At 38.6% G+C, this 26,328-nt stretch overlaps 1 protein-coding gene across 3 annotated transcripts in view; it reads left to right on the plus strand.

Annotated features, from left to right (window-relative positions):
* Window positions 1-19,055, plus strand: part of GPBP1 (GC-rich promoter binding protein 1) — a 41,653-nt gene extending 22,598 nt beyond the window's left edge. For all 3 annotated transcript variants that reach the window (XM_026795164.2, XM_005489765.4, XM_074532567.1), the window contains 10 exons: window positions 905-1,023; window positions 4,963-5,086; window positions 5,544-5,767; window positions 6,397-6,463; window positions 8,488-8,672; window positions 9,614-9,739; window positions 10,204-10,368; window positions 13,933-14,117; window positions 17,386-17,488; window positions 18,589-19,055. In XM_026795164.2, coding sequence (XP_026650965.1) covers window positions 961-1,023; window positions 4,963-5,086; window positions 5,544-5,767; window positions 6,397-6,463; window positions 8,488-8,672; window positions 9,614-9,739; window positions 10,204-10,368; window positions 13,933-14,117; window positions 17,386-17,488; window positions 18,589-18,747 — 1,401 coding nt within the window. In that variant the 5' untranslated portion in view covers window positions 905-960 and the 3' untranslated portion in view covers window positions 18,748-19,055. The remainder of the gene's footprint in view (window positions 1-904; window positions 1,024-4,962; window positions 5,087-5,543; window positions 5,768-6,396; window positions 6,464-8,487; window positions 8,673-9,613; window positions 9,740-10,203; window positions 10,369-13,932; window positions 14,118-17,385; window positions 17,489-18,588) is intronic.
* The last annotated feature ends 7,273 nt before the right edge of the window (window positions 19,056-26,328 follow it).

The raw sequence follows: 26,328 nt of genomic DNA on the forward strand, positions 1-26,328 counted from the left end.
TTTGCACTCTGCTGTGCAGAGATGTGGAATTCACATTTATTTGGGCCTCCCTATAGAATGTCTGTGGATGTTTATTATGTTTTCACGAGCTGGATTTCTAATAGCATGTATATCATACTTAGAAATTTTTTGAGTCATTGACCATTTTGCTGTGACTAGCTGCAGAGCATGGTTTCGTTGCCCTAGTATAATTCAGGAAGTGTTTAATCCGTTTCTTTCCTGTCTCTGCTGCAGTTCAGCTTCAGGTAATATAGTTCACATTACCTTGTATTCTCTTGCCTATTGAGAAATATTTTCTTACCTGTAAAAAGAGTGTAGGGTAGAAAAAGTATTTGTGGGTTTTAATAGTAAACCATTATGTTGTTTGGCCCATTTTCAAGCTAGAGAATTTTACTGGATTTTGCTACTCTGGACATATAGACTCTGTTTCCATTGAAGAGAGGAGACATAGAGTCATTGTGAGGTTTGTAATGAGCCCAAGTATGTAGGTTTTTCGTAAGGAATTTTCATATGGCCGCTGAGACTTACTATTAGGGATTAATTAAAAATATCAGCTTCTAGGAAGCTAACAAAATAGCTTGCCAAGTCCCTTCTAAATAGTACCAGAATGTATTTCAGCAAGCTAGTTTTGCCATAGTGTTCTTGATCAGACCTTACACAAGATGCTTCATCCCATTCATAGGAGGAAATAAAGAAAGAAGTGTTACATTTATATTTTCATAATTCCTGTGATATATTTGATTTATGTGACATTTTAGTAATAAAAACACAGATTTGGTGCTGTAAATGATATGATGATAGATTCTAAATCAGATCTATGAGGAAAACAATACAGGAAAACAGAAGTGAAATACTGAGCAAAAGACAAGAAGTGTAATCCCCTTGTATTTTCTTCTGATTACAGGGACTTGCCATGAGGTGCTAAGCCTTTTTTCATTGATTCGGAGAGACTGGACCTAAATGGCGCAGCATGACTTTGCTCCAGCCTGGCTTAATTTTCCTACTCCACCATCATCAACAAAGGTGTGTTTTGTATTGTTGTTTTGAAAAGGCACTCTCATTATTAGGGAAGTCTAAATGTCATAACCTCAATCACAGTAAAAATGCCAATCTCTTCATGAATACTGTGATGACAGATGACTGCAGTAGAGTTTTTTGCTTCAGCAGCTTAGTTCATGGAGAGAAATGCATATCTGGCCTTGGCTGTGGTTGGTTTAAGACTGCCTTCTTCAGGTGTTTAAACTTAAATACTTTGTGTTCCATGCTAGAAGTACCAAGACAAAGCATGTTCTTGATGTTCTTGTTTCTGATTTTTAATTGTGTCCTTTAAATTTTAAGGGAGTATTATTCTGTCATCCAAGTGATTAAAACTATGCTTTTTTGGAGTTTCTGAAGTGGCTCTGCAGTTGATGGTGAAATGCTTGTTGCTGCTGGTGGAGTGTGGTACTTTCATACTGTTAGGCATCTCCACGCTGTTTAGACTACTGTTCCTTTATGTAATGGGACAGCTTGGAAATGGGAAATAACAATCTCTTAATTGTTAGAATTAGTAAATATTCCTGGAAGTCTATCTCAGCAATGTTTTTTCTACTCTTTCTTAATTTGTGCAAATGCAGAAGCAGGGTCAGCCGTGGAGATTAAAACTCCTGTTATCTGTTTCCCTATTTGTAGACCTATCTTCATTATAATAGTTTGAATTCAATATTTATAACTGCTGCTATGAGAATTGCTTTGTTTTTTTTTAAAATAGAAACTTTGTGCAGTCTGTCACCTCCATGAAAAATGCTTGGCCTTGAGAAACTTAGGGCAATAGGCTTTATGGTATTGTTAAATGCGTGGGGAGATGGCAGTGTTAATTGTGTTCCTAATGCTTTGATTCTGTATGTCTACACATACATAAACACATTTTTTTTAGTCAGATCATTGAATGTCCTCATTTATATCACTTTGTTTAAGTCTCTTTTACCCTGACCAAGCTAGATTCTTTGTTTAGTATAGTCTGTTTCTGGGAACATAAAGCCTGTCTGTTCCAGGATACATAGTGTCTGAAAATCCAAATTAAGAAGCAGTCTCTTTGTTTTAATTCTCTATGATTTCTGATTCATTCAACTCTTTTGATCTGATTTTTTCAATGTAATATGTTTTAAATTGGAAAAGTATCTGGAGCTTAATTGATGTGATGTCACAATTGCAAAACAATGTTCACTACATATTTAGAGAGTCTGCTGAAGAGCTTTACCTGCATGCTTTATGTGCCAATATAGCAGGATAAAACAAAGTTTCAGAAGTACTCTAGCACCACTAGAATATATCTGAAGTATGGGTTATATTTGTCACCTCATTTCTGAATTGCGTGAAATCTTTTTGCGGGTGCATTTTTCCTTTCCTCTTCGATGATTATTTGCCTCGTGGAGTTTAGTTAGATTTTCTCCTCTTTCAGAAACTCCATGTTGTATGTATTACTCTGTTGTAATATTTGTTGGAATGCACCTTATTTCCCTGTATTACCTGCTCCCTCAATGATGAGCGTTCTGTGATACACAGCCCATTTGGATTTTAAGTGCTTGAAAAGTCTGTTTGTAGTTCTTAGTTTGCAGAATAAGACTTGTGAGTCCTCCACAAGGCAGGTCACAAGTGTTGTGGCTCCCTGTCCCTTTTATTTCCTAAAATAGACTTATTTTCTGCTGTGTATCAAAAAAAGCAGAAGAGAAAAGCAGGAGATGAAGAGGAAGGGGTGAGGAAGGCAAGGTATCTCATGTTTCATGCAGAATGGAGCTGGGGTGAGACTATGGTATCAGCAGCATTTTAACATTTTAAACATTTGAGAAGTAGAATCTGAGCTCTGCTTAGTCAATTTTTATATACCTGAGATGTGATCACTTTCAGAGAATACACCTATAGGACCCTGGTTTTCCCCTTGAGCCCTGGGTAGCTGAGATGTTTTTCCTTACATAGGTCAAGGCTGACATTACAGAAACCTGCTACCAGGAAACTGTGATTGTGAATGAGCTTTTTAATGTGATATACAGATTGTAGCTTGATTGAAATCTATCTCATCTATTGCTTCTGATTTCCATTTAACAGCAAGCTTTTCTCGTCTCTCTGTCAACTACACAGCAAAATCCACCTAAATAGAGTTGTATCTGTCACTCAGTGGGTTTTGTCCAGGTCTGGAGCTAATGTGTTGTGTCGGTGCAGTATTACAGATGGGCAGCTGGAATGGGAAGGTGTTGTGAATACTGAAACCATTTTGGGACATGGACAGAACTTTTAAGAAAATATTGCTGTGAAAAGGGTATGGGAACATTGCAGATAGATAAAGGCAGTTTTACAGTTCTCTTTTACTTCTTGATAAGCAGTTAGACTTCCTGTATTTCTTAAAATCTATGTTGTTTCTATCCCTTTTTCTTGATTGGCTGAACTGAGTCAGATAGTTTCTCAACTAACAGAAATAATCAATACATTTCCTTTCGATTAGGAAACTTACTGTCATCTCTGCCTCGAGAGGCTTCATAGGCAGGTATCTCCATCATGTGGGGAAAATGCAAACTGCGTGATCTTTGCACACGGTTCAGGAGCGTCGGATTCCTGATAGCATGTACGACTCAAACACATCATATAAAATGCTGTCAGTTATACTTTGAAAAACGTTGATTGTTTTGAAGGTCATACAAAAAAAGAAAGTTGAATTCCAAAAACAATCTTTAGAAGTTGTTGTATGTAAATGAACACATGAAGTATCTTCTAAAATTTCACCTAAGATTGGCAGATCTAGTGCTTTCTCTAATTTTTGACAGCTCAGTCAAAATCTGTTTAAGGATTTTCTTTCATGTAAATATTTAGATTAATTTGGTAATTTTTGAAGTACTTTTATTTTAGCAATCTTTTGCAGTCTTCTGGTCTTGCTGTCTCCAAGGAGAGTTTGTCAAGTAATTCATGTCCCATGTCTCAGATTGAGAGGGTAGTCCCTGTACATTTGACTTCTAAAAATTAACAGTCTAAAAATACCTGCTTTGATTTTTGTCGATATGCTTATTTGAGTTTAAATTTTAAGCAATGAATATGGAACAGCACCTTGAGCTCTACAGGGGCGTTTTCCATAGAGCTTTGGGGATCTTTTTTTGTGTGTGTGATTTCCTGTGTGGGTTAGGTGGGAAGAAGGAAGTAAGTTTAAAGGTACACTCAGAGAGAAGTTATAAGGAAGATATGGGTTGTGTAAGGAAAAATGTTTTTTGGTTTAATCCCTTTAGGTATGAATTCTAGTCAGGATGTAGTTTGATTTCTTGGTGCTGTTTTCAAGATAAGATTTTAGTTTACTACTTCCTACTGATATATTAAAGATTTATTTCTTTAAATTTTTTTTAATGTGTGCTGATAAGCTGAAAATTTGAAGTATCTTTGTGAATCTGGGCACTTCTGATTCTAGATTTTATTAGTATTTCATAACTACTTGTATTTGCCTTTTTAAATTGTAATAATGACAAGATTAATGAATTAAGTTTTGTTTGAGTATAGCTGCCTGGGGTGGAAGGGATTCCTTGCTTTCTATGGAATGCCTGTATGTAGTCTCTGAAAATCCAGATTAAGATCCCAGACTTCTTCTCAGCCTTCCAAGTTGTGATCTTCTGTCCTTTCTTATATTTAAAAAAAAAAATTCTTCTGCTGCAACGCATGTCACTTTTGCTCTCTTTTGCTGCCAAAACAAAGTAGACACTTCTTACCTTGTGTCACAGGCATGTGACGTAAGGGCTGTTTCAGTGTCCTGGGTCAGAAGATGCAGCTTCCACTTTGTTAGCCTGAGAGATGGTGACACAGCTCTGCATGAGAGGACTGCTGCATTGTCTGTCGTTCAAAGTTCTTGTAAGAATGAATTATATACTGTCAACAATGTGCATGTTACAGTTCTGATGATTAAGTTGTTAGCAATCAGATCTCAGGTCTACCATTTATGCTCCTTTGCAGTCATCACTGAATTTTGAGAAACATTCTGAAAATTTTTCATGGGCAGAGAATCGTTATGAAGCAAATCGCAGAAGACACAATTCTTCGGAAGGGTTTGATCCTAACACTGGAAGGACAAATGGAGGTATAATTTATGGAACACTGTGAATATGTTTGTGTCATTTCTTTGTAGCACTAGCTAGAAAGGAAGTCTAATGAAGACAGCTCATGTGTGCTAAATGCTTTTTCTCCAGTGAAAGAGAGGTAATGGAAAGACTAATCTGGGAGAGGATGTGAGCATAAGGGTTGGCTAAAGTGATGCGATTCCAGGTGTATTTCTCTCTTGGGTAGAATACGAGTGTTGAGTTAATACTCTAGCCAACAACATATAAAATGAGTAGCCAGAAAGAGAGGTTGACTTGTTGTAGCATTGACTGGCTATTTTCTCTCTGCCACTGTTTTGTGAGATCCTTCCCTGCTGCTTATGTGAATGAAAACTTGTGTATAGAGCTTGTGATTCAACTTTTTTAACAATTCTGCAGAGTAAAATACTATTTTTAAATGGTTTGTAATTACATTTATTTAAAAATTTAAAATCCAAGGGCATTTTGGGCGAAAAGAGAGGAATGGCTGGCGTTCACAAGGCAGAAATGCTCCAGAAAATATAAACCAACGTGGAGGTTACCATGGTGGAGGTTCCCGTACTCGTAGCAGCACCTTCCATTGTGGAAAAGGCCAGGGACTGTGTGAAAAGAGTGTATTTGGTAATGAAACCCGGAAAAAGGAAGAAAAAGATGTACCCAACCAGTTTGAGGCTGAGGACTTCGTAAGTAAATTGTAATTACAATTAAAAAGGTTTCATTTGTCTGCAAATACCATTTTGTCCATTACAAGTCACTTCATGAGATTTCACCAGTTTCAGATCATCATGTAAGGAATTTTCTGTAGGTAAGGGAGTGTTGGTAGTTTGTCTAATAACTTGTTTCTCATTTTATAACCAGATTTTTCACTACATGTTTATTATTGTTATTTGTGTATTTAAGTGAAACTACAGTTGGATTCCTATCTGCTGTGGAACATGTATGTATTAAATTCTACACAGTTACCTTATTGGAATCTGAAATAGTAACAAAGTAATTTTCATGCCTGTGGCCTTTGAGCTCTGATGCTTTAACCTGCAGTTGGGATGTAAGGGGAAGGGTGATCTTACTCTTTGAAGAAACATACATGGCTGGTTTTTTGCTTTCTCTGCTGCTGTCATATAATGGCATTGGCTGCTGCCTGAGATATTTTGTTAGAGAAGAGAAAAAAGTGAACATTTTCTTGTTTGGTTCCTGGGGGAGGTGTTTAGTTTGTCAGCAGAGGTCATGCTGCTGGTGTTATTGTGATTCTTTAGTTCAATTATCCCACAGTTCAAGGATTACTTTTTTTAAAAATGACAAAACTTCCTTTCAGCCATCTTTAAATCCTGACTATGAGAGGGAACCAAACCAGAATAAATCTCTAGCTGCAGGTGTGTGGGGTGAGTATTTTTGATGTTTTTAAATGCGAAATCATAGCAGATATCTGAAGCTGTTTTATTTGAAACACGAGCCTCTTTTTAGAATTCTAAAAGTATAGATTGAGAAGATTTCAATATTATTACAATGTAGGTATCTTTTTGTTAAAGGATAGCACTTCCATATGCGTATCAGTTAGCTAGTCTGTAGATGCTACCACAACTAATACTCTTTCCCAGAACAAGTATACGTCTTTTTTTGTAAAGATGTCAAGAAATCTTCACCTTTATTTTCAAGAGGAAGTGCAATGAAGGTTAGTCACCTAAATAAGTGGTATTGATTGCTAGCTGAAGGCTTTGTAAAATGAGTTGGAAGAATTTGGAGAGAAACCTGGGAGAGCTGGAAGAGTAGTTTAGCTTGCAGAGGTCTCTTTCTGGAAGCAAATGTCTTATGCTATTGGTTGTGTTTGTGTATTGTTTGTATGACAAATACAATCCTGGGCAGGGGCATTGGGGAGACCGGTAGTCTGGATTGTTTTCACACACCTGAGTGTGTGGCAAACACTTTACAATTCTGGTGGGCTTTATGTTTTCAGTTGTTTACCCCAAGAAGGTGGTAGCTTCAGATGGCAGGGGTTTTAAAGTAAATGTACCCAAAATACAAATATTTCTCTTTATTTTAAAAAAATCAATTAAACATTAATTTTCTTGTCTACTTAGACTACTGCTAATACTGAGATTTTAAAGGTATTTTAATTTGCTGATTCTTTTCTCATACTTAACCAGTATTTTTTGCATGCTAAAGTAATATTAGATATAGGCCAATCCCTCAATATAAATATCTAGTTTTTTGCAGACCTTTACAGCATCATAAATAATTGGACAGCTTTCTGGTTTTGTGTTGTTAGCAGCTTTCATGTAATAACCTATCTTTCAATAAAAGAGTCTTGTTTTGTAATTGAAAAACTGAAGGCTGTGATTATTCCCTTTAGAAAGAAAAAAAATTTCAGAATAGAGGAGTGTTACAATCCCTTCTAATATCTGTTAGAAACATAGACATCTCTTAGATTCCATTTTACATTGTGTATATATGATGGGAGCCTGTAAATATTATGAAAAATCTTGTAATGAGATTTAATGAGAATTAAACTTACAGTTATGATAACTATTTTGTAGCATCTATCTGCTAAACAAAGCAAAAGTCATGTATTCTTTAAGATAGGGTTTGTTGGTTTTTTTTTTAAACCGAGGGTATAGTGAAGTAGAATTGCTTGCAGGGAGAGGAGATAATCCTTGAAAAGGCTCTTAATGTTGGAATGCACGTACAAAAAAAGATGTTTTTTTCTTTTTGAAAATTTTAGAACTGTTTTTAAAGGATGTTCCTTAATACTGCTAAATGGCAGTTTCTCTATTTAATTAGTCAGATAGCTGACTAATTTGTATGTCTCCTAATTTGTTCTCCAATGAACATGGAAATTTTTTCCTGTTATGTCCATCTGAAGCGTGGAGCTAGAGAAACTGGTCATTGCCATGGTCTAATGTGTAGTGCACATCTTGTCTCATGTTTATAGAACCTCAGTGCAGAGCTCTAAACTGAGCTATTAATAAATATATAACTAATTATTCTTTAGGAAGTCTTAAGGGGAATATGAAAGCCATAAACGCTTGTGAAGTTTGAGTGACTATCAACAACTAACAGTATTTTGATTGTAGAATTACTGCACAGGAGTCTCTAGAAATGTGTAGCAGGTTTCTTTGAAGAATATATTTTCTTTTGAAAAGTGCAATTCCTGCATTGCCAAGTGAAATATTTTTAAAATGATGACTGTAGAAAATGCAACAGAACCTGTGTTTTTCCAGATTTTCACAGTATGTTATTTGTGGAGCTAATACTGGTTTAAGTTCCTGATTTATGCCTGTTTGTTCTGAATCATATGGCTGTTCTGGTACCTTATGAAATAAAAACTAGTGAGTTGTGTACACAGTCACACACACACACACACACAGAGATATATCTATATATATACACACTTATTTTTTTCTTCCAGAGTACCCTTTAAATCCCAAATCTAAATCTCAGAGAATGCTGGTCATTAAAAAAGGCAATACAAAAGAACTGCGGATATCTGGATTTCCAGTAGTGGGAACTCTTCACTCGCAGACAGTAAGGAATGGAACTGGCACAAGTGTTTATAAAGGATTAGTCCCCAAACCTGTAACTCCACCTGCAAAGGTGAGTATTGGATACCAGTGTTACAAAAAACATGCCTAGAAAAATCATGCTAGGATTCCAAGTGTGTTTATTTCATCCCTGACAGTACTGTTCCTAGATTATCATGTATTCAACACTTGCAAAATGCAACACACCCCAAAAATGAATAGAAACAACTTTTTTTTTGCATTTTTCTTTTTAAATTATAATTTAGTTCTCTTTGCTTCCCATCTACCACTTTTGAGAAGTGCAGCAGCTGTACAAGTGAGAGTAAAAATGCTGGTTTTAAACTTATGGAATAGCAGTCCCTTTTGTATGTATGATTTTAACAGAACAAAATTAGGTACATTGTAGAGAGGTATAATCAGCATAATATTACCTTCAGAATTTATCCCAGTTATAGACAGAGATGACATTATAACTTAGTAGTATCATTCTGGTCTGTTTCCAAATGCAACTTTCCATATGCATAATCAGAATATTCTGAGTTGGAAGGCACCAAGTCCAGCTCTTAAATGAATGGTCCATATGGACTTCAAACCCACAACCCTGGCATTATTATCACCAGTCTCTAACCAACTGAGCTGTTCTCACTGGTTTAATCTCTATTTTTTGTTTCAGGAATTTTTCTAAGCTCTTGGGAGCATATGGTGGATCAGTTCTTAACTCTGTAACATTTTTGAATCTAAAATAATACTTTCAGCTGTTGAAGTCCCATATTTCATTTTCGATACCTCAAATATAAGGATCTTAATTGTTTTGAAATTTTAGTTTTTATATAAACAGCGTGAACAGTATTTATGAGCAGATGAATTGCTCATAAACAGCCTCTTTTCCACAAGAAAACAGATGTTTGCACTACAGTAAGGTTGCAGTTATGATTTGCTTTTGCTTAATCATTTTTCTGAAGATTCTTGAAAAGAATCCTTTTGTAGTTAATGACTCTTTACTTCTCTGTTTAGCCCACACAGTGGAAAAGCCAAGCAAAAGAAAATAAACTTGGGAATGTGTTTCCTCATGAATCTGCATATGGTCCTTTCAAATCAACTGTCAAGGCATTTGCTGTAACACAAAATTCAGTGAAAGAGGTAAAGTAGTAGCTGTAATAAAATTTATAAAACATTTAATCTGCTTAAATGAGGATGGCCAGTAAATTTTATACAGAGTTGTATTAAATATGGGTTTTTTTGGAATTTAACGTTCAGAAAAGGTGGAATGCACATCACTGGCCTCAAAATACTGTAGTTTCCTTTGTAGGTTTGATTTAGAATAAAAACCCACATCAGAAAATACAGCCTGATACTTTTAGACTTTAAAACTGCTAAAGGTGTTACATGTTTCAGAAGGCCCACTGTTCACTAGCACTGCTCCATAAAGCTGCACCTCTGGGTTTACATCTGCAAACTGTTTATACCAAAATACAGATCTTCCCTCTACTTTTGACTGTGAATATATGTGAAATCTGAAAGAACAGGTACCTGTGTCTTAAATTAAAATTTTTCTGAATGAACACCTTTCTAACATTCTTTCTTTTTCTGACTTCCTTCACTAGTGTAATCGGTCAAATTCTTCATCCCCTGTTGACAAATCTGGTCAGCTTCGTTTAACAAAATTGACAAGAATGCGGACTGATAAGAAGAGTGAATTTTTGAAAGCATTGAAAAGAGATAGAGTGAAAGAGGAACATGAAGATGAGAATCATGATGGACAAGAGAAGGTATTTTTGTTCATACTTGCTGTAGATCCAGTAGGTTTCAGACAAATGATAAACTACTTCTAATTTTGCTGTAAATAGCTGTTGGTCTATGGATCCTTAAATGAAAGAAAGGAATTACCTTTTGATTGATTTAAAAACATTGTTCCAAGTACTACTCTTCCTCCAGTGCTGGTTTGTAGGTTTTTTTTGTCTTTCTGCAGTATCTTTTAGTGCATGTTGATGACTGAAGTACTTGTGTGTCTTTAGCAACAATAAAAAAGATACATTAGGCTTAGTAAACTAATCATGCATGAATTTATATTGGAAAAGACCTTTGAGATCAAGTCCAACCATTAACAGTACTGACAAGCCTGCAAGTAAACTGTGTATTCAAGTGTCACATCTAAATGGCATTTAAATACCTCCAGGGATGGTGACTCAGCCACTTCCCTGGACAGCCCATTACAGTGCTTGACTACCCTTCCTGTGGTAGAAAGTCTTCCTATGAAGAAAGTCTTCCTGGTGTCTAACCTGAATCTCCCCTCACACAACTTGAGGCCATTTCTTGTGTCCTGTCAGGGTGTTGGCCCCACCTGGCCACAGCCTCCTTTCAGGCAGCTGTGGAGAGCGAGAGGTTCCTTTGAGCCTCCTTTTCTCCAGGACAAACAGCCCCAGCTCCCTCAGCTGCTCCTCACAGCACTTGTGCCCCAGACCCTGCCCCAGCTCCATTGCCCTTCTCTGGACTCTCTCCAGCCCCTCAGGGCCTTTCCTGCAGTGAGGGCCCAGCCCTGGGCACAGCACTGGAGGTGCGGCCTCAGCAGGGCCCAGCACAGGGGGACAATCCCTGCCGTGGCCCTGCTGGCCACAGCATTGCTGATCCAGGCCAGGATGCCATTGGCCTTCTTGGCCCCCTGGGCACAGCCTGGCTCATGTTCAGCTGCTGTCACCAGCACCCCCAGCTCCTTTCCAGCCACTCTGCCCCAGCCTGTGGAGCTGCCTGGGGTTGTTGTGACCCAAGGGCAGGACCCAGCACTGGGCCTTGTTGAACTTCACACCATTGGCCTTGGCCTGTTGATCCATCCTGTCCAGACCCCTCTGCAGAGCCTTCCTGCCATCCAGCAGATCAGAATTCTCACCTATTTTGGTGTCACCTGTAAACTGACTGAGGCGCACTTGTCAAATCATTGATAAAGTGGTCAGTAGGGAGCCCTGGGGAGCCCCACCCATGAGCGGCCGCCAGCTGAATGTGGCTCCACTCACCACCCACCACCCTCTGGGCTCAGCCATCTAGGCAGTTTTTACCCAGTGAAGAGTGCCCCTCTCCAAGCCATGGGCTGACAGCTTCTGCAGAATTCTCTGGGATACTGTGTCAAAGAAAAGGTTTTATTGAAGTTTAAGCAGAAAACATCCACAACCTTTTCTTCATACCCTAAGCAGTCCCCTGGTCATAGAAAGTCTACCTTCCTTGGTACCACAGCAAGTCTGACATGCCTGTAGTTCCCTGGAATCTCCTTCCAATACTTTCTGCAAATGAGCATCGCGTTTTCCAGCCTCCAGTTGCCTGGGACCTCTCTGGTAATCCGGGGCTGCTGGTAAATGATGGAAAGTAGCTCAGTGAACTGCTGGCTCCCTCTGTACTCTTGTGTGAATCCCACCTAGTCCCAACAGACTTGTGAAGGGCAGTATTTCATACCCTGGCTGCTAGTTATCCTACAAAATAAAAAAGTTTGTTCTGCTTCTCAATGCTTTTCAAACCATTTCCTTTCTAATTAGTGTTTAGGTAGCCAGAAGTTCTCTATTCTTATCTAATCAAAGGAGCAATAGCTCACTATATGCATAAACCACTGGTTCTAACTAATTGAGAGCTTGAAGGCCTATAAGGCTGGGTATAATATGCATCAGGTTTCTTTCAGTCTGAATTGATTTATGCAGTGTTCGATTGATACTAGAGAATATTTGTGTCAAATGCTACCAGCCACCAAGTTATCATACCAGTTATCATTGTCCAGGTGAAGATAAGTACTTTATTATTCAGAGTGAGGTGCTTACAAGCCTGTTTGCTGTAAATGAGTGGTTTAAAATGTCTTATTAAAACAAGAAATCCCATAAATTAGAAATAACAAATGGTTTTGAGGAAGCAATATTAGGCTTCTGAGATATTAAAAAGGAAACAGTGCCAGTGTACATTGCTGATAAAACTGAAATTGACTTTACTGACCCTGATCCTTTTTCAGGCAAAATGCAATTTGCTGTAATGGGACTGTATAGCTTAGCTGTATGTGTCAGCTAAGAAAATCCTACATCTTTTCATTAGGTATTCTGTGACTGAGTACCCTGAAATGGATATTGGATATTGGGGATAGCTTTGTTCATGTGTTCAGGAAATACACAAAGATTTTGATTTAAGATTATAAAGATCTTAGGAACCATCTAGAGATTCAGAATTATGAAATAATGAGGCAAATTGTACTCAGCAGCTGAATCACCCTTGGAAGAAGCTGGTTTGTCCTACAGAACTGCTTAGTAAATTTATAATTTTTTCTTGGTATTATGTGACATATTCTTCAGGCATATAATGTAACAGCTGAATGTGTGTTTATTGGGATATGAGTTCTTAACAAAATCTTGCTGACTGTTCTAATATTTCTGAAAGCTGACAGCATATGAGTGGGAGGGAAACGATGGTGGTGTTGATCCCTTGCTCTAAAGTATGATTTCTTACAGGTGCAGAAGATTGCATTATTTCCTCCTGCTATGGGTAATGCTGTTATATTCTCAGTTTAGAGATTTTGTTATTGAGAAGGTTTTAACTAATAATGATTCTACTCTTCTTTGTTTTTACAGTTGGTAAGACTTCTGAGGCTATTCGGCTCATTCATAAATACGAATTATGGGTTGCTGAATGAGTAGAGTAAAAAGAAATACCTCATGTTTATAGACTAAAGACCTTTTAATCTTTGAGTGAACCTGAACAGTTGTCTTTGTAAATAAATTTTCTTCCTGATTTGTATTTAATGTCTAGTAATTTCCAGTTGATGTTCACAACAGCATGAGAAGCTAGGGTTGAGTGCATGTGTGTAAGTGAGCTTGTCTGAATTTAAAGAGCAGTATGCAGTCTTTCTGAATTCATGGCAGAGAATTTGAGGTATGGGTGTTGTGACCTGTCCCTTAGACTAAGTAAACTTGAGAACTCATATATTTTCAGACTACTTCTGCCACATACAGCTCTGATATTTACTTAGGAACAGTAAAAATTCAACAGTCCATTATTTCTGTAAGTATGAAGAACAGCTGAAGTATGTTGGAATTTTAATATACGTATGAAACTTTGAAGGAAAAAAATTTGGGGGAAAGCTTGTGAGGTGCTTTCTGCATTATTTAATCAGTAGTGTATCTTAGGAATTCAGTAGCATGCAGGTGTTGCAAATGCCAGAACAGAAGTGAAGTACCTTTGAAGTACAGAGTCTCTCCATTTAAATTTAATTTAAACTAAACAGAACTACTGAATTGCAGCACTTCTGGATATATACTTGTGGATGGAATTCACTTTTACATTTTTTAATGTAAAATTATTTTTGTATTTAGGATGATGAGTCCTTCAGCTTGCATAACAACAACAGTTCTCATCGTGAGAGAGATATAAACCGAAACTTTGAAAATGAGATTCTGCAGGAGAATGGCAATGCTTCAATTACACCTCAGCAGATCATTCAGTCTTCAGCTTTCCCTCAGGCAAATGTTCTTTCAAGCTCACTTGAGGCAGAGCATAGGTATGTACTATATAAAACATAGTGTTTCTTCATGATAGCTGAGCATGTTCATAAATTCTTGCTAGTGCAGAAGTCAGAATCTGAAAACTGAGAAAGCATAAAATGTTTCTTGACTAATGTAAAATTTATCTTTTAGATAATTACTGATCTAACATGAGATTTAACATGAGATATACTTTGTTTCTTAGACCTGTGTACTGATTTTCATCCAATTTTTAAGTAAAAAAAGTTTATTTCTTAATAAAGAATATAGTAAACTACATAGTGATTTCATCCCTCTGATTTTGGTCTAGGTGTCTGGGAGGAGCAATACATGTAATTGCTGTTTGAATTAAAATATTTTAAGTGCTGCATCTTATATAAAACTTCAGTGAGCTTTTAATCATTATTAAAGTAGTTAATTATTTTTGTAGCTGACTTATTGACACCATTAGTGATATCACAAGACAGTCCACTGGAAGGTGAGAAAGTAATTTCATGAAAAGGATTGAAACAATTCTATTATCCCAGTAATCCAACTGCAGTAGCATTTGCTAGATATGAGAATTATGCTGCTGGATAATCATTGCCCAGTCTTCTGTCAGATTCTTATGGTTTAGACAGTTTTTTTTCAGTGATAGTCTATACATTGGACAACTCTTCATTTTGTAGTGTGTGTAGAAGAAACTTTCATTTCCTCTTACTCCTCCTGAGTACGAAGAGCACAAGGCACCCTGCTCTGTTCCTTTTTTCCCACCATTGGCAACATCACTGCCATAAGTGACACCATGTGGGATGAGTTCTGTCACTGGAGCATTGTGGATGGGGCAGGCTCCTCAGGAGGCACAGACAGCAGGAGAGGTGGGGGAGTGGTGTTGTATCTAATGGATGGGGTGGAATATTTGGAGCTTGTGGCTGGTGATGGCATGGTTGTGGGCCTCTGGATAAGGATTAAGGAGCAAACAAAAGCAGATGTCATTGTTGGAGTCCACTGTAGGCCACTCACCCAGGATGATGACACTGACTGTCCTTAAAGGAGTTAAGGAATACCTCTAAATCAACTGCTGCTGTCCTAATGGGGGACTTCAACTTGCCAGATACTAATTTGGAATAGCAAAAATGGAAAATGGTGCTTGCCATTGTAGGGAGAAAATCTGTGACTTTGAGAAAGACAGAATGTTCTTCGTCCAGAGGATAGTTGAGCACTGGAACAGGATTCCCAAAAACACCAAGCATGACAGAGTTCAAGTGTTTGGGCAGTATTTTCAGCCACAGGGTATGATTCTTGGGGTTGTTCTGTTCAGGACCAGGAGTTGGATGCCACGGTCTTTGTGGATCCCTTCCAACTCAGGATACTCTGGGAGTCTGTGAAATCTATGGCCACTAGAGGCTCATGACTTTTTGGCTGGCGGGTGGGAGTCAAATCTAACTCTTAGTTTTTCAATTCAAATTACTTTAAATAGTCTTGTTAGGATTTCTGGGCAAATGTCTTTCTTCTGTGGTATTCCAGAGAGGCTGTGTGTCCATACTGCCACAGTGCTTTGGCTGTGAGCTCAGCACACATGTGGACAGATGTTGTGGTAAACCTTTTTGTGGTAAATTGCACAATGGGTCACCACCTTAGCTCCCAGGTTACTTTTGCATGCCTAGTAAAAGTATTGGCACATTTGGTACAAAAAGGGCTTCCTTCCTGCTGGGGAAGTTTCCAACATGCAGCAATCCTGTTGGTATCAGGTTGGCTAATCCAAAGTAATTTTTTTATGTAGTTCATCCTTCTAACCATTCTAGAATGGTGTCAGTTTAAAGGGACAGTGGTGCTGCTAGCATTACAGACTGTTGCTTTAAAGTTAGTTAGCTATTAGCCTAAATTTTACTTACATTAACAGAAGCTCTGTAGCTATTTACTTCACTGAATGCCATGCTTATGTTTGAGCTTGCTTGCAGTAAAACTGAAGATCAGCTAACTGTCACTGAACTGCTTTGAGCATTGTGTTTTTCTGTACAATATATTTTCTTAGAGTTTTGGATGATTTGATTGTTCCTGCCTGTTATGCTTTCCAATTTGGTCCAAATGCAACAGAGGATACAATTTCTATTTCTGTTACTGTCCTACTGACGTTTTTTTAAGCAGAGTAGCTTTCTCCTTCTACAATTCCAGGCTTTTGTTACAGTTCTAAAAATGCAAATTTTCCCAGTGCACATCCACTCACTGTATTGGGATATAGAGTTCTTTGTGGGGAGGATTGTGTTGACATTTTTTGCTACTATCTGCCTAAAATGAAGTGCCTGGTATGTGGTGTCAGCTGTGAGTTTGTCTTGCTATTTTAATATATTCACTGTTTTTTAGCTCTTAAGTGTCAGTTCTGGCATACATTTTAGAAACCTTTTTGTTTTTTGTAAAATAACTTTAGTCTGTTTTAATGTTTAAGGTCAAAAGATACCTGGTTTACCTGAAGAAGGTGCTAATCCTTTTGGAAAAAACTTTGCAGCAAGCAAACTTAATGCCTTCATTGTTAAATGTCACAGTATCTTCACCTTCAGATAATCCCTGTTTTTATACCATCTTCAAATGTAAAACCACTTTCTTCCTGCTCAGATACTGCCATCCTTCTTTAGGAACTAGCCAAAAAAGCTCATTATTGCATCTTTGTATATCTTAAGGTTAGTTACGAGAGGAGTCTTTCTCCTCATTTCTTCCCCTTATCCCAAAATCTACTCCTAGCAGTTTGAGCTGAAAAACCACCATGTGCTGTTGGCTGAGACTCAGTTGTAAAGAAACCTGACACAGCTCTTGATATTAGCGTGTGGTATAAAAAATAAATCACATGAGGCAGTTGCATTCCACTGAGGGACACCGCCAATATTCCTTATGCTTTGCTCTGCTTTGTTATTCAGGAAAACCTACAGAATCCCTCAGTGTGTCTTTGTCTCTTCGTATTATTCTCAGGGGAGTGAATACATTGCTGCTTCGCTGACAACTTTAAGTTATGTTCAGAAAACACATTCTTACTGTTCTGACACAGATCTCTTGCCTTAGAGTGAAGGTACAGTTTTTACCACATATGATGGTTGGATAGGGTCATCTTTAAGGGACCTGAAAACTCAGCTTCTCTGCTTTACATAGCTTTTACAAGACTTTGAACTCACACTTATGTGAGAGTTTGTTAAAAAAAATACTGGCTGATTAATCAATGCATTTGTTACAGGTCTTCAGACATGTATGTAGGCAGAGCTTGAAGTGTTTGTGTGTGTGTAGCAAATTCCTAATGTTGTCCTTCTTAATTTAAAGGTTGTTAAAGGAGATGGGCTGGCAGGAAGACAGTGAAAATGATGAAACATGTGCTCCACTAACTGAGGATGAGATGAGGGAGTTTCGAGTCATTAGTGAACAGGTAAAACTAAGCTAATTTCCATTATATACCTGCAGTTAGTTACCCTTGATGCCTTCCTTTGAGGAGGATCTGCAGTAATTTTGATCATTAGGGATGTTGCTGTTGCAGTACCATTTCAGTACTGTGCTTTTGGAAGTATAGTTGCTTCAGAAAAATTGGGTACCAATGCTGACTGTAGCTCAGGCCTATTCACAAAGCATCAAGGGAAGGTTAGGGTGTACTTCTGGGTAGTTTAAGTATTGTTGGTGGTAGAAGTGCACAGGCTTTCAAGCTGCTTAGCCTAAGGAAATAGAGTCTTCTTTCATTCTTTCAAGGTTTTTGTTTTTTGTGCAGTTTCTGTGGTACTCTGAGAGCTGCAATTTTTTTTTTTGGGAATTGTGAGACATTTAATTTACTAGTAACAAAGTATGAAAAAGTAATCTAGACTTGACTTTTCCTTCTTTTTTTTAATTTTTTTTTTTTAAATTAGGAGTGTTGAGTATACCTGGTGAGGTCAGTGAGAAAGAGTCAGAAATGAGAATAGTGAACATTTGGTAATTCCAATATTATTTGAAATATTAATAATTTAATATTGGAATATTAAAATTTCAAATGCTTGTTTTAGTGCACACATTCTGCATGATATTGAAAATACAGTAATTCCTTTCTTTTTTGCAGAATCAGCTGTTTCCTTTCTCCAATATCTTTGTATTTCCAATTGCATGAGATACCCATTCTTCTCTGCAGCATCTCTTCTGGGCCCCTTCCCTATTGTCCTTTGCCCTTCTTAGCACAGATGTTTGCAGCGCTGTGGGAAAGGGGACTGGATTGCAGGGAGAGCCCATTTGGGAGAAAGGATCTCTGGGGCAAGATGTGTGAGGACATGGGCGAGAGCAGGGTGAGCTCTCATTGACTGCAGGAGTTCAGCACAGCTGGAGACACTGGGATACAGGTGGCTGGCCAGAGGTGAAGGCTCACAGGGGAGTTATCCTTTCTGTGTACCTATGAAAAGCTGTGGATCCAGTGTAGCCCAGAGGTGAAGATGCAAAGAGTATTGAATTGCAACAGATTGTTGTGTTGGCATTTTCCTTCTCTAAATGTGTCATGTTTTCACATTTCAGTTACAAAAAAATGGCCTTCGGAAAAATGGCATTTTGAAAAATGGCCTCATCTGTAATTTTAAATTTAGCCCCTGGAAAAACAGCGCTTTCAAACCTGCTCTGGAGAATGAGGATTCTGAGACAAGCAGCAGTGATACATCAGATGATGATGATGTGTGAAGACTTCTGTAACACCTCTAGAAGTCCATTTGTTCTCGTGAAGATTGGGGATGTTTTGTCCAAAAACAAAAGTTGTCATTTATGTAGTAACATGCCCACTACAGAAAGAATAATGGGACTTTCCTCTGAAGGAAGAAGGAATTTTCTGTTGGGTGTGTTGAAAATCATTATAAGTTCTCTGTAAACGAATGTCATAGAATGAGGCCTTGTGTTGACCCAGTGTTGACTTCCATCACTGAAGCATTTCTGACTAGCAATGTGACAATGTTACAAATCAGACTTTCTCACTTAATAATAAAAGCAAAGAATTGTGAAATATCTTGCAAAGCTTCTGTCTTAAAATGTCTAAGGAAGAAAAGGGCAGCTTGACAGGGTGTTTTGCTTGCCAAGTCATTTTTTTCTTACAGTGGAAATCATTGAGTCCACTTTGTATGCAAAATGGGCAATGTAGCATGTTGGCTAAAATGAGCAAAGTGCACTAAAACTCTTTCTTAACTGAGTTGTTGAACTGTTCTACAAATAACTGCTCTTTAGCCATTGGTTGCATTGTCGTTGTTATTAATGGCAAAAGACCCTGATGTTACAGTTCCAAATTTCTAGAATTAACTTTCAAATTGAAGGCTTTAAGGGGTATAGCAAGACCCTTATTCTCACAGTGAGGGAGAATAAGGGGAAATAAGCAGTTTGATTTTGCTATTCAACATGTGGAAAAATCATTACAGTGACTGGATTTGTCAACTACATGGGAAATAAATGATTTACAGAGTATTGCCTCACTGCACAGCATCACGGGTATTGTTTTTAAAACAGCTAAGTTTGTTTGCATTTATATTACATGTAGTCTGGCAGCAGTGCAGTTGTGCATTTCAGTGCAAGGTAAAAATATCTGGTAATTTCATCACTAGATCTTGCTTTTACGGCAGCAGAAGTATATGTGTGCAGTAGCCACCTCTTTTGCTTACTCAGTGTAAGACTTTTTCTTTGTCATCTCACATTTAAAACCCAATATTGTATTATTTATAGTTTTAGTTGGTTTATTTTAGTTCTTTAAATGTTGTCCACACTTGTACAAGCTGTGTAGCATTAATTCATAAGCACAACTGCTCTTGGGGATGTTGCATAAGTTTATAATATAGCACATATATATATGTATGTATATATATATATATATATATATATATATATAGACACTTCCCTGTCAAGATGTTTTTGAATTCTACTACTTCGTATAGTAAATTATTTGCAGTTTAGAACTTGAAAGCAAAAATATTTATAAAGTTGAGATTCTGTCCATATTTCTTTAGGAAAATACTTTTTTTATAAGGTGGCATCAATTTTGGGCCAAATTTGGTATGTTTCTCTTTTTTATTTATTGTTAATTTAAATAGATTTTTTTTTCAAGAGGTCAGTTTTTGTATTAGAAGCAGCTTGCAAATGTTGATGTAGTTAATTTTGGCCTGGTGTATTTAAATACTCAGTTTCTAATCTAAATTTAAGAGGATAAAAATGTTTCTTTTTAAAAAAGAAAACTGCCATATCTGTAATGATGTTTTTCCTACCTGCATGCCTTATACACCTTTTTCCTTTTCCTCTCCTGAATTTTTTTTACTGACTTTGACACATGGTTGTAGTTTGTTCACTTTTTGGTTTTCACATACTATAAACAGGATCTTCTGCCTAGCTTAATTATATAGTGATATGTGGATGCACTGTTTTAATAGGAAGTGAAAATGTTTTTCCTTGGCATTTCTCAAAGCGGGGTGTAGACTTTTCTTCTTTATTCAGTTTTACTTTATTTCAGTCACCTTAGGAATTAACTCTCTGAGAAGTTAATGTAATTATAGAAGAGCTGTGTTAAAATTGTATAGACTTTAGAAATTTACAAGTTGGAATTGAGAAAATTATCTTTAGAGGAAGTGGGAGTACTAGTCATACTTGGTACTTCTTCTTTGCTAGTTTATATCCTTAAACTGGCAATGGAAGCACTGATTATAATGAACTGTGAGCAAAGCAGGTAACAGGAATTGGGCAGTGGTTTTGCTTTGTAGAGTGCAACACTTCTATAACCTTCATAACTTTTCTCTGACTGGTTTCTCCTCTTGTGTCTGCTGATACTTGTGGGTTAATTTCTGGTAGTTTCTACCAGTTCAGAGACTCCTCGTAAGTGTGTGTGGCCCCTGGCTTAAGTGGTTATCTGCCTGCTCTGTTACTTCTGTTGGCCCTTCATGGCAGTGTGGGAATGGGTGAGTTTTGATATTTCCATGAGGAACTGGATTCCCTTATGTTATATTTGCTTGTGACAAAGCTGAGTAGAGTATCTGTCATCTTCTGTGTCACCTTAAGAAACTTTTAGTCACTTACTGTGGGAACTCTTTTAGTGTTTTTTTTTTCCTGCGAAACGTCACTCAAAACAATGTTTGGTTTTTGTAGTATACTTCCATAAAATGTATGAAAGCATTTTATTGTACTGTTCCTCTTCCCTTTTTTCAGTGCTTGATGATGTAGAGAAGAACGAAATTGGATTCTCTAGTATTTAACAGTGCAACCTTATGCATCTTTGACTTTGTTCCTTTTCCAGGGCAATTTAAGTAGTGCATTGGCCTTTTTGTTCTCTCATACATAAACCATGATCCATTCCCAGAATAAGTCCTCTCTTGTTTTTCTGCTTCACCAGGTGTCTGTGTTAAAGGATTGAGAAGTTGGTGACTAAACTTGCCCTATCCTTAGTGGGCACTAGTAAGCTTTGGAGATACTTTGTCAGTGCTGGGTTAACAGAGCTTGACTTCAGTGGTGTTAATCACAGGTGGCTGCATGCAGACATGATTTGAAGTCGCATTTCTCTTCATCTTCCTGGCTTTATTGGTGGAGAACCATGTATTCCTGGTTCCCTGTTCCAACCCTCTTCAAAAGCAAAGAGTAGTGATCACTCACTCACTGGTTCTTCTGATCTGCTGTTGATGGAGAATGTACTCTGAGCTTGCTGCTGGCATGGAGGTGCCTGAGTTTATGGTGTGGAACTGGGGATCCTTCACCTTATTCAGAAAGACCAGAGGCCTCCCTCACTAGCTTGTACAGGGCCTTTCTCTCTCTTAAGGTGTAAAAGAAGATAGTTGTCTTTTGGAAATTGTTAAAACTACAGTAAAGTTGTCCACGGATTCATGTTGGACCTTGTCAGGGGTCTGAAGAAAATTTTAATGGTCATCCCAGTCTTGGAGAAATGTTACCAAGTGTGAAGGAAATGAATTATTATTCTCCTATACAGTTGCCTGTGAGGGATAAACATCTGCTTGATTTGAGGTTGGGGACTTCAACTTCAGTGTTTCTTTTTAAAAGAATATCTGTTTTTCAGTAAATTCATTTTAACTACTGGCTGCTAGAAATTGGAAGTGTAGTTTAGTCAAGGATGCCTTTGTTTATCCATTTTCAGTTTGCTGCTAGGAGCAGCTGAGGTAATTTACTGAGCTGCAGGGAACTTTTGATCTGATTAAGGATTATTGCACTTGAGCACCAAGGATTACTGGCTCATTAGGATAATAAATGTGCTCACTAGCTGGTCATCTTTCCTCGTGTTGTTGTTCTTGCTCATCGGTGAGTTTTATTGCAAACTGAATGAGGTTTGTTTTGTAGCTTGGATCACTCTGCAGCTGTCCTTAGAGGTACCTGGAAATGCATTTGCTGAACCAGCACTGGCAGTGATCTGCAAAGCAGTCTGGCTCTGGATGGGGCACAGGATAGTGCCAAAGACACTTCTCTCACAGGAGGTTTGCACTTCTCAGGAGATTTGTAAGCAAATTCTGAGGTTGGTCTCTCTTACTGGATTGCCATCTGGAAGAGATCTTCAGACTGAAGAAAAACTCACTCCTTCAACCAGTGCATCAGTGGAGTTTACTGCTGAGTTCAGTGTGCACCACAGTCTGCTTCTGCCATAGTCCCTTGTGCAGTTGGGATCCTCTGATGGATGTGGAAGGTCTCACAGGGCCTGTAGCAGCATGCATTCCTTAAATTCCTGAAAAGATACCCAACAGTGGGCTTGTTATGTAGACTTCATTCTTCTTGGATATTCTTAATATGCAGCTATTTATTTTCCTGGCACTGGCATGATTTTCATAGAGAAATGCCATTCCATACCTGCAGAGCAAGTGCTCATTTAGTTTTGTCTTCTATGGAGATGAAATATACAGCTTTGAAGTGAAAGAGTATTTTTGGTAAGTGATGATTGCTGATGTTCAGGCAGGCATCTGCTTAACAGACTGATGGAGCTTGGGTCAATATGGAGAACTTGAGTTCCCCTTAGGAGATGAGGGGAGAGAACTCTTTCTGTGAATACTAAGTTTCAGCTTGGGAAGCAAAGGGAAACAAACTCATTCTGCCAGGAAGTGTCAGACTTGAGAACTGTTTCAGGAAATTGCACATTCTTGAGAACTTGGACCAGCCTGGTGACCTGAGCTATTTTGTTTTACTGCTTTAACAGGCTGGTGGTGTACTATCCTGAGTTGTGATCTTCTAAGCCTATGGGTCCTGAAACAGAGCTGTGCATTAGGTACCGACACAGGGCTCCTGGCTGGCCCTGAACCCAGAGGGTGCCTGGTGTTGCCTTAGTGTTACCAGAGTTGTGTCAGGGAAGGTGGTGCAGCTTTTCCTCCAGTCAGTTACTCCGTGTAGCCAGTACAGGAGATGGTGTGCAGCTCTGTTCCAGCTTAATCTAGCACGGTGGCTTTAGTATTGTGGCTTCCTTGTTCCTTTTGTGTGATAGCTTAAAGTCTGGGGGCTCTGTGCTGTTCTTGTGTATTCCATCTCCCCTTGCTTTCTGCTGAGGACTGCTGAAGCAGAACCATCTTTAGCAAGTCAAGGTGCCTCCTGTCTGAGCTTAAGTGACTGCATCATGGATAGGTAAAAAAGAGAGCTTTGAGTTGTTTAGAATACATGTGCACACACTGTGTTGCATGGATGTGTTCTATTAGAATTTGAATGTAATACAAGGGGACATTGTAGAATTGTTAGCAGTAATTATTTTCTGTGCTTGCCATTTGTGCTTGGTTGGTTTTACTGGTGTTCTTGTCATGAGCATCACATTTTTTTTCCTCCTTAAATTATAGCCAGGCTGAAGGGCCTCTTCCTCAACAACTGGGTTAATTTTTTATTTTTCTATGACATTGCTTTAGGTAACAATTCATGTTGTTTGTAAGGATAATGAAAATGAAAGCTGTCTGAAATGAGCTGACTCTGTAAGGAATTGACATACACTATAAGCAGCCTGCTGAGTCAAGCCGCTGTTTATGCCAAGCTTCATTACCAGAAGCTGAGAAACACTACTTTATTCATTGGAAGGCTGTTTCAGAAAGAAGCTCAAGTATGAATGTTAATTTTATTTTCCTAAATCCTCGTGTGAACATTTATTTTTCTTTGCTTCAGTTTTTTTTTTTTTATTGTCCACCTCCAAAGTGGGCATGCACAATCTTTGTACAGAAGAAGTGCATTTTCATAATTGAGATAAAGGAATTAGTTATTCTGAAAATGCGATTTGTAAGTATCTTAATGTTCCAGATAAATTATAACTGAGTATTATTTGATTTTTAGTCTTTCCTTTTATAAACTGCTGAAAAAACAAGCACATTTTTGTAGATGAAACTGGTAGTACTGACTACCTTATGTTTCCACTGGCTATGATTATGGTTACCTTATGTTTCCACTGGAAGAACCTGTTCCTGGTCATTTACTGCTGAATATACTGTGGGACCAGTTTTCCCTGGCTGACCAAGCCCCTCAGCATGCAGCTGCATGCTGGCAGAGCCCAGCAGATGTGCCAAAGGCAGATACAGTTGTGGAGAACTCAGGGACAAAAGAGGGGAAAAGTTTTCAGTGATAAAGGCAAATGGCAGCAAACAGTCTCATAATTTTGAAATATAAAGGTCTGCAATAATTTTGTTCTGATCATGTAGTTGGAAAGTGAGACTTTCGATGACAGAGAAGCATTCTCCCTGCCTGTTAGTGGCTGGTTCTATGTTAGATTGCAGCCAACTTTTGTTGCATGTGATGATCCCAGATTATGCTCTTTCATTGTAAGAAGGTTAATGTCTTGACTAGTTTATGTTTGATGTGGTTCTTATTCCTTTTTTTTTGATTAGTGTTGAGAGAACAAGCTGATAGTGATATGCAAGGTTTAGCAATGAGCAAGCAAGATCCTTTTAGTGGATGTTCGTGCAAATCTTACCTTAGCCTTGGTAATTTATTGACTTGAAGAAAATGGACCATACTGCTTGCTAACCACAAGGATACAAAGGTAAGTTAATGTTGAAGGACTCGGCACTGAAGTACCAGAGGAGGGGAGTAGTTCTGTGTTTTGTGCATGGCAGGGATGATGTGTTCAGTAAGTCAAAACCAAATACTGAGTTAGACAGGTGTCCTGCTGTCCTGCCAGGTGAGTGGTATGTGCTTGTGCAGTTAAAAACGTAACAGTAACACATGCCTGGGAGGGCTTGAAGATTGCATGTGCTTGTGCTTCCTGGCTTTCAGCAAGGTTCTCTGTTTATAATCTTGACTTTAATTTTCTTTGAGTACCTTTCTTGTGCCACTTCACAAATCACAGAATCATGAAGTTGGAAAAGATCTTTAAGACTGTCAAATCCAACCCGTGCCCTAACACCTCAACTAAACCACAGCACTGAGTGCCACATCCAGTCTTATTTTAAACACATCCAAGAATGGTGACTCCACCATCTCCCTGGGCAGACAATTCCAGTACTTTATCACCCTTTCCATAAAAAACTTATTGCTGACATCCAACCTATATTTCCCTTGCTGCAGCTTAAGTCTGTCTTGTTCTGTCAGTTGTTGCCTGGAGAAAGAGACCGACCCCCACCTGACTGCAACCACCTTTCAGGAACTTGTAGAGAGTGATAAGCTCACCCCTGAGTCTCCTTTTCTCCAGGCTGAACACCCCCAGCTCCCTCAGTCGTTCCTCACAGGGTTTGTGTTCCCAGCCCCTCACCAGCCTCGTTGCCCCCTCTGGACCTGCTCGGGTGTCTCAAGGTCCTTCCCAAACTGAGAGCCCAGAGCTGGACACAGCACTCCAGGTGCTGCCTCACCAGTGCCGAGTACAGGGCACTGGTGACCTCCCTGCTCCTGCTGGCCACACTGTTCCTGACACAGGCCAGGATGCCACTGGCCTGTAAGGCCACCAGGGCACACTGCTGGCTCGTGTTCAGCCACTGTCACCAGCACCCCCAGATCCCTTTCTGCCTGGGCACTGTCCAGCCACACCATCCCCAGCCTGTAACATTACTGGGGGTTACCGTGGCCAAAATGCAGGATTTGACAACTGGACTTGTTAAACTTCATCCTGTTGGACTGTGCCATCCATTCAGTCATTCCAGGTCTCTCTGCAGAGCCCTCCCACCTTCCAACAGATCGACACACGATCCCAGCTCAGGGTTGTTTGCAAATTCACTACTGAAAGCCTCAATCCCCTCATCCATGTCATCAAGGAAGATATTAAACAGGACTGGCCCCATCACAGACCCCTGAGGGTCACCCTGGTGTGCAGCCACCAGCTGGTGCAGCACCATTCACCAGCACCCTCTG

Source organism: Zonotrichia albicollis, chromosome Z (genome assembly GCF_047830755.1).
Source record: "Zonotrichia albicollis isolate bZonAlb1 chromosome Z, bZonAlb1.hap1, whole genome shotgun sequence".
NCBI lineage: Eukaryota > Metazoa > Chordata > Aves > Passeriformes > Passerellidae > Zonotrichia > Zonotrichia albicollis.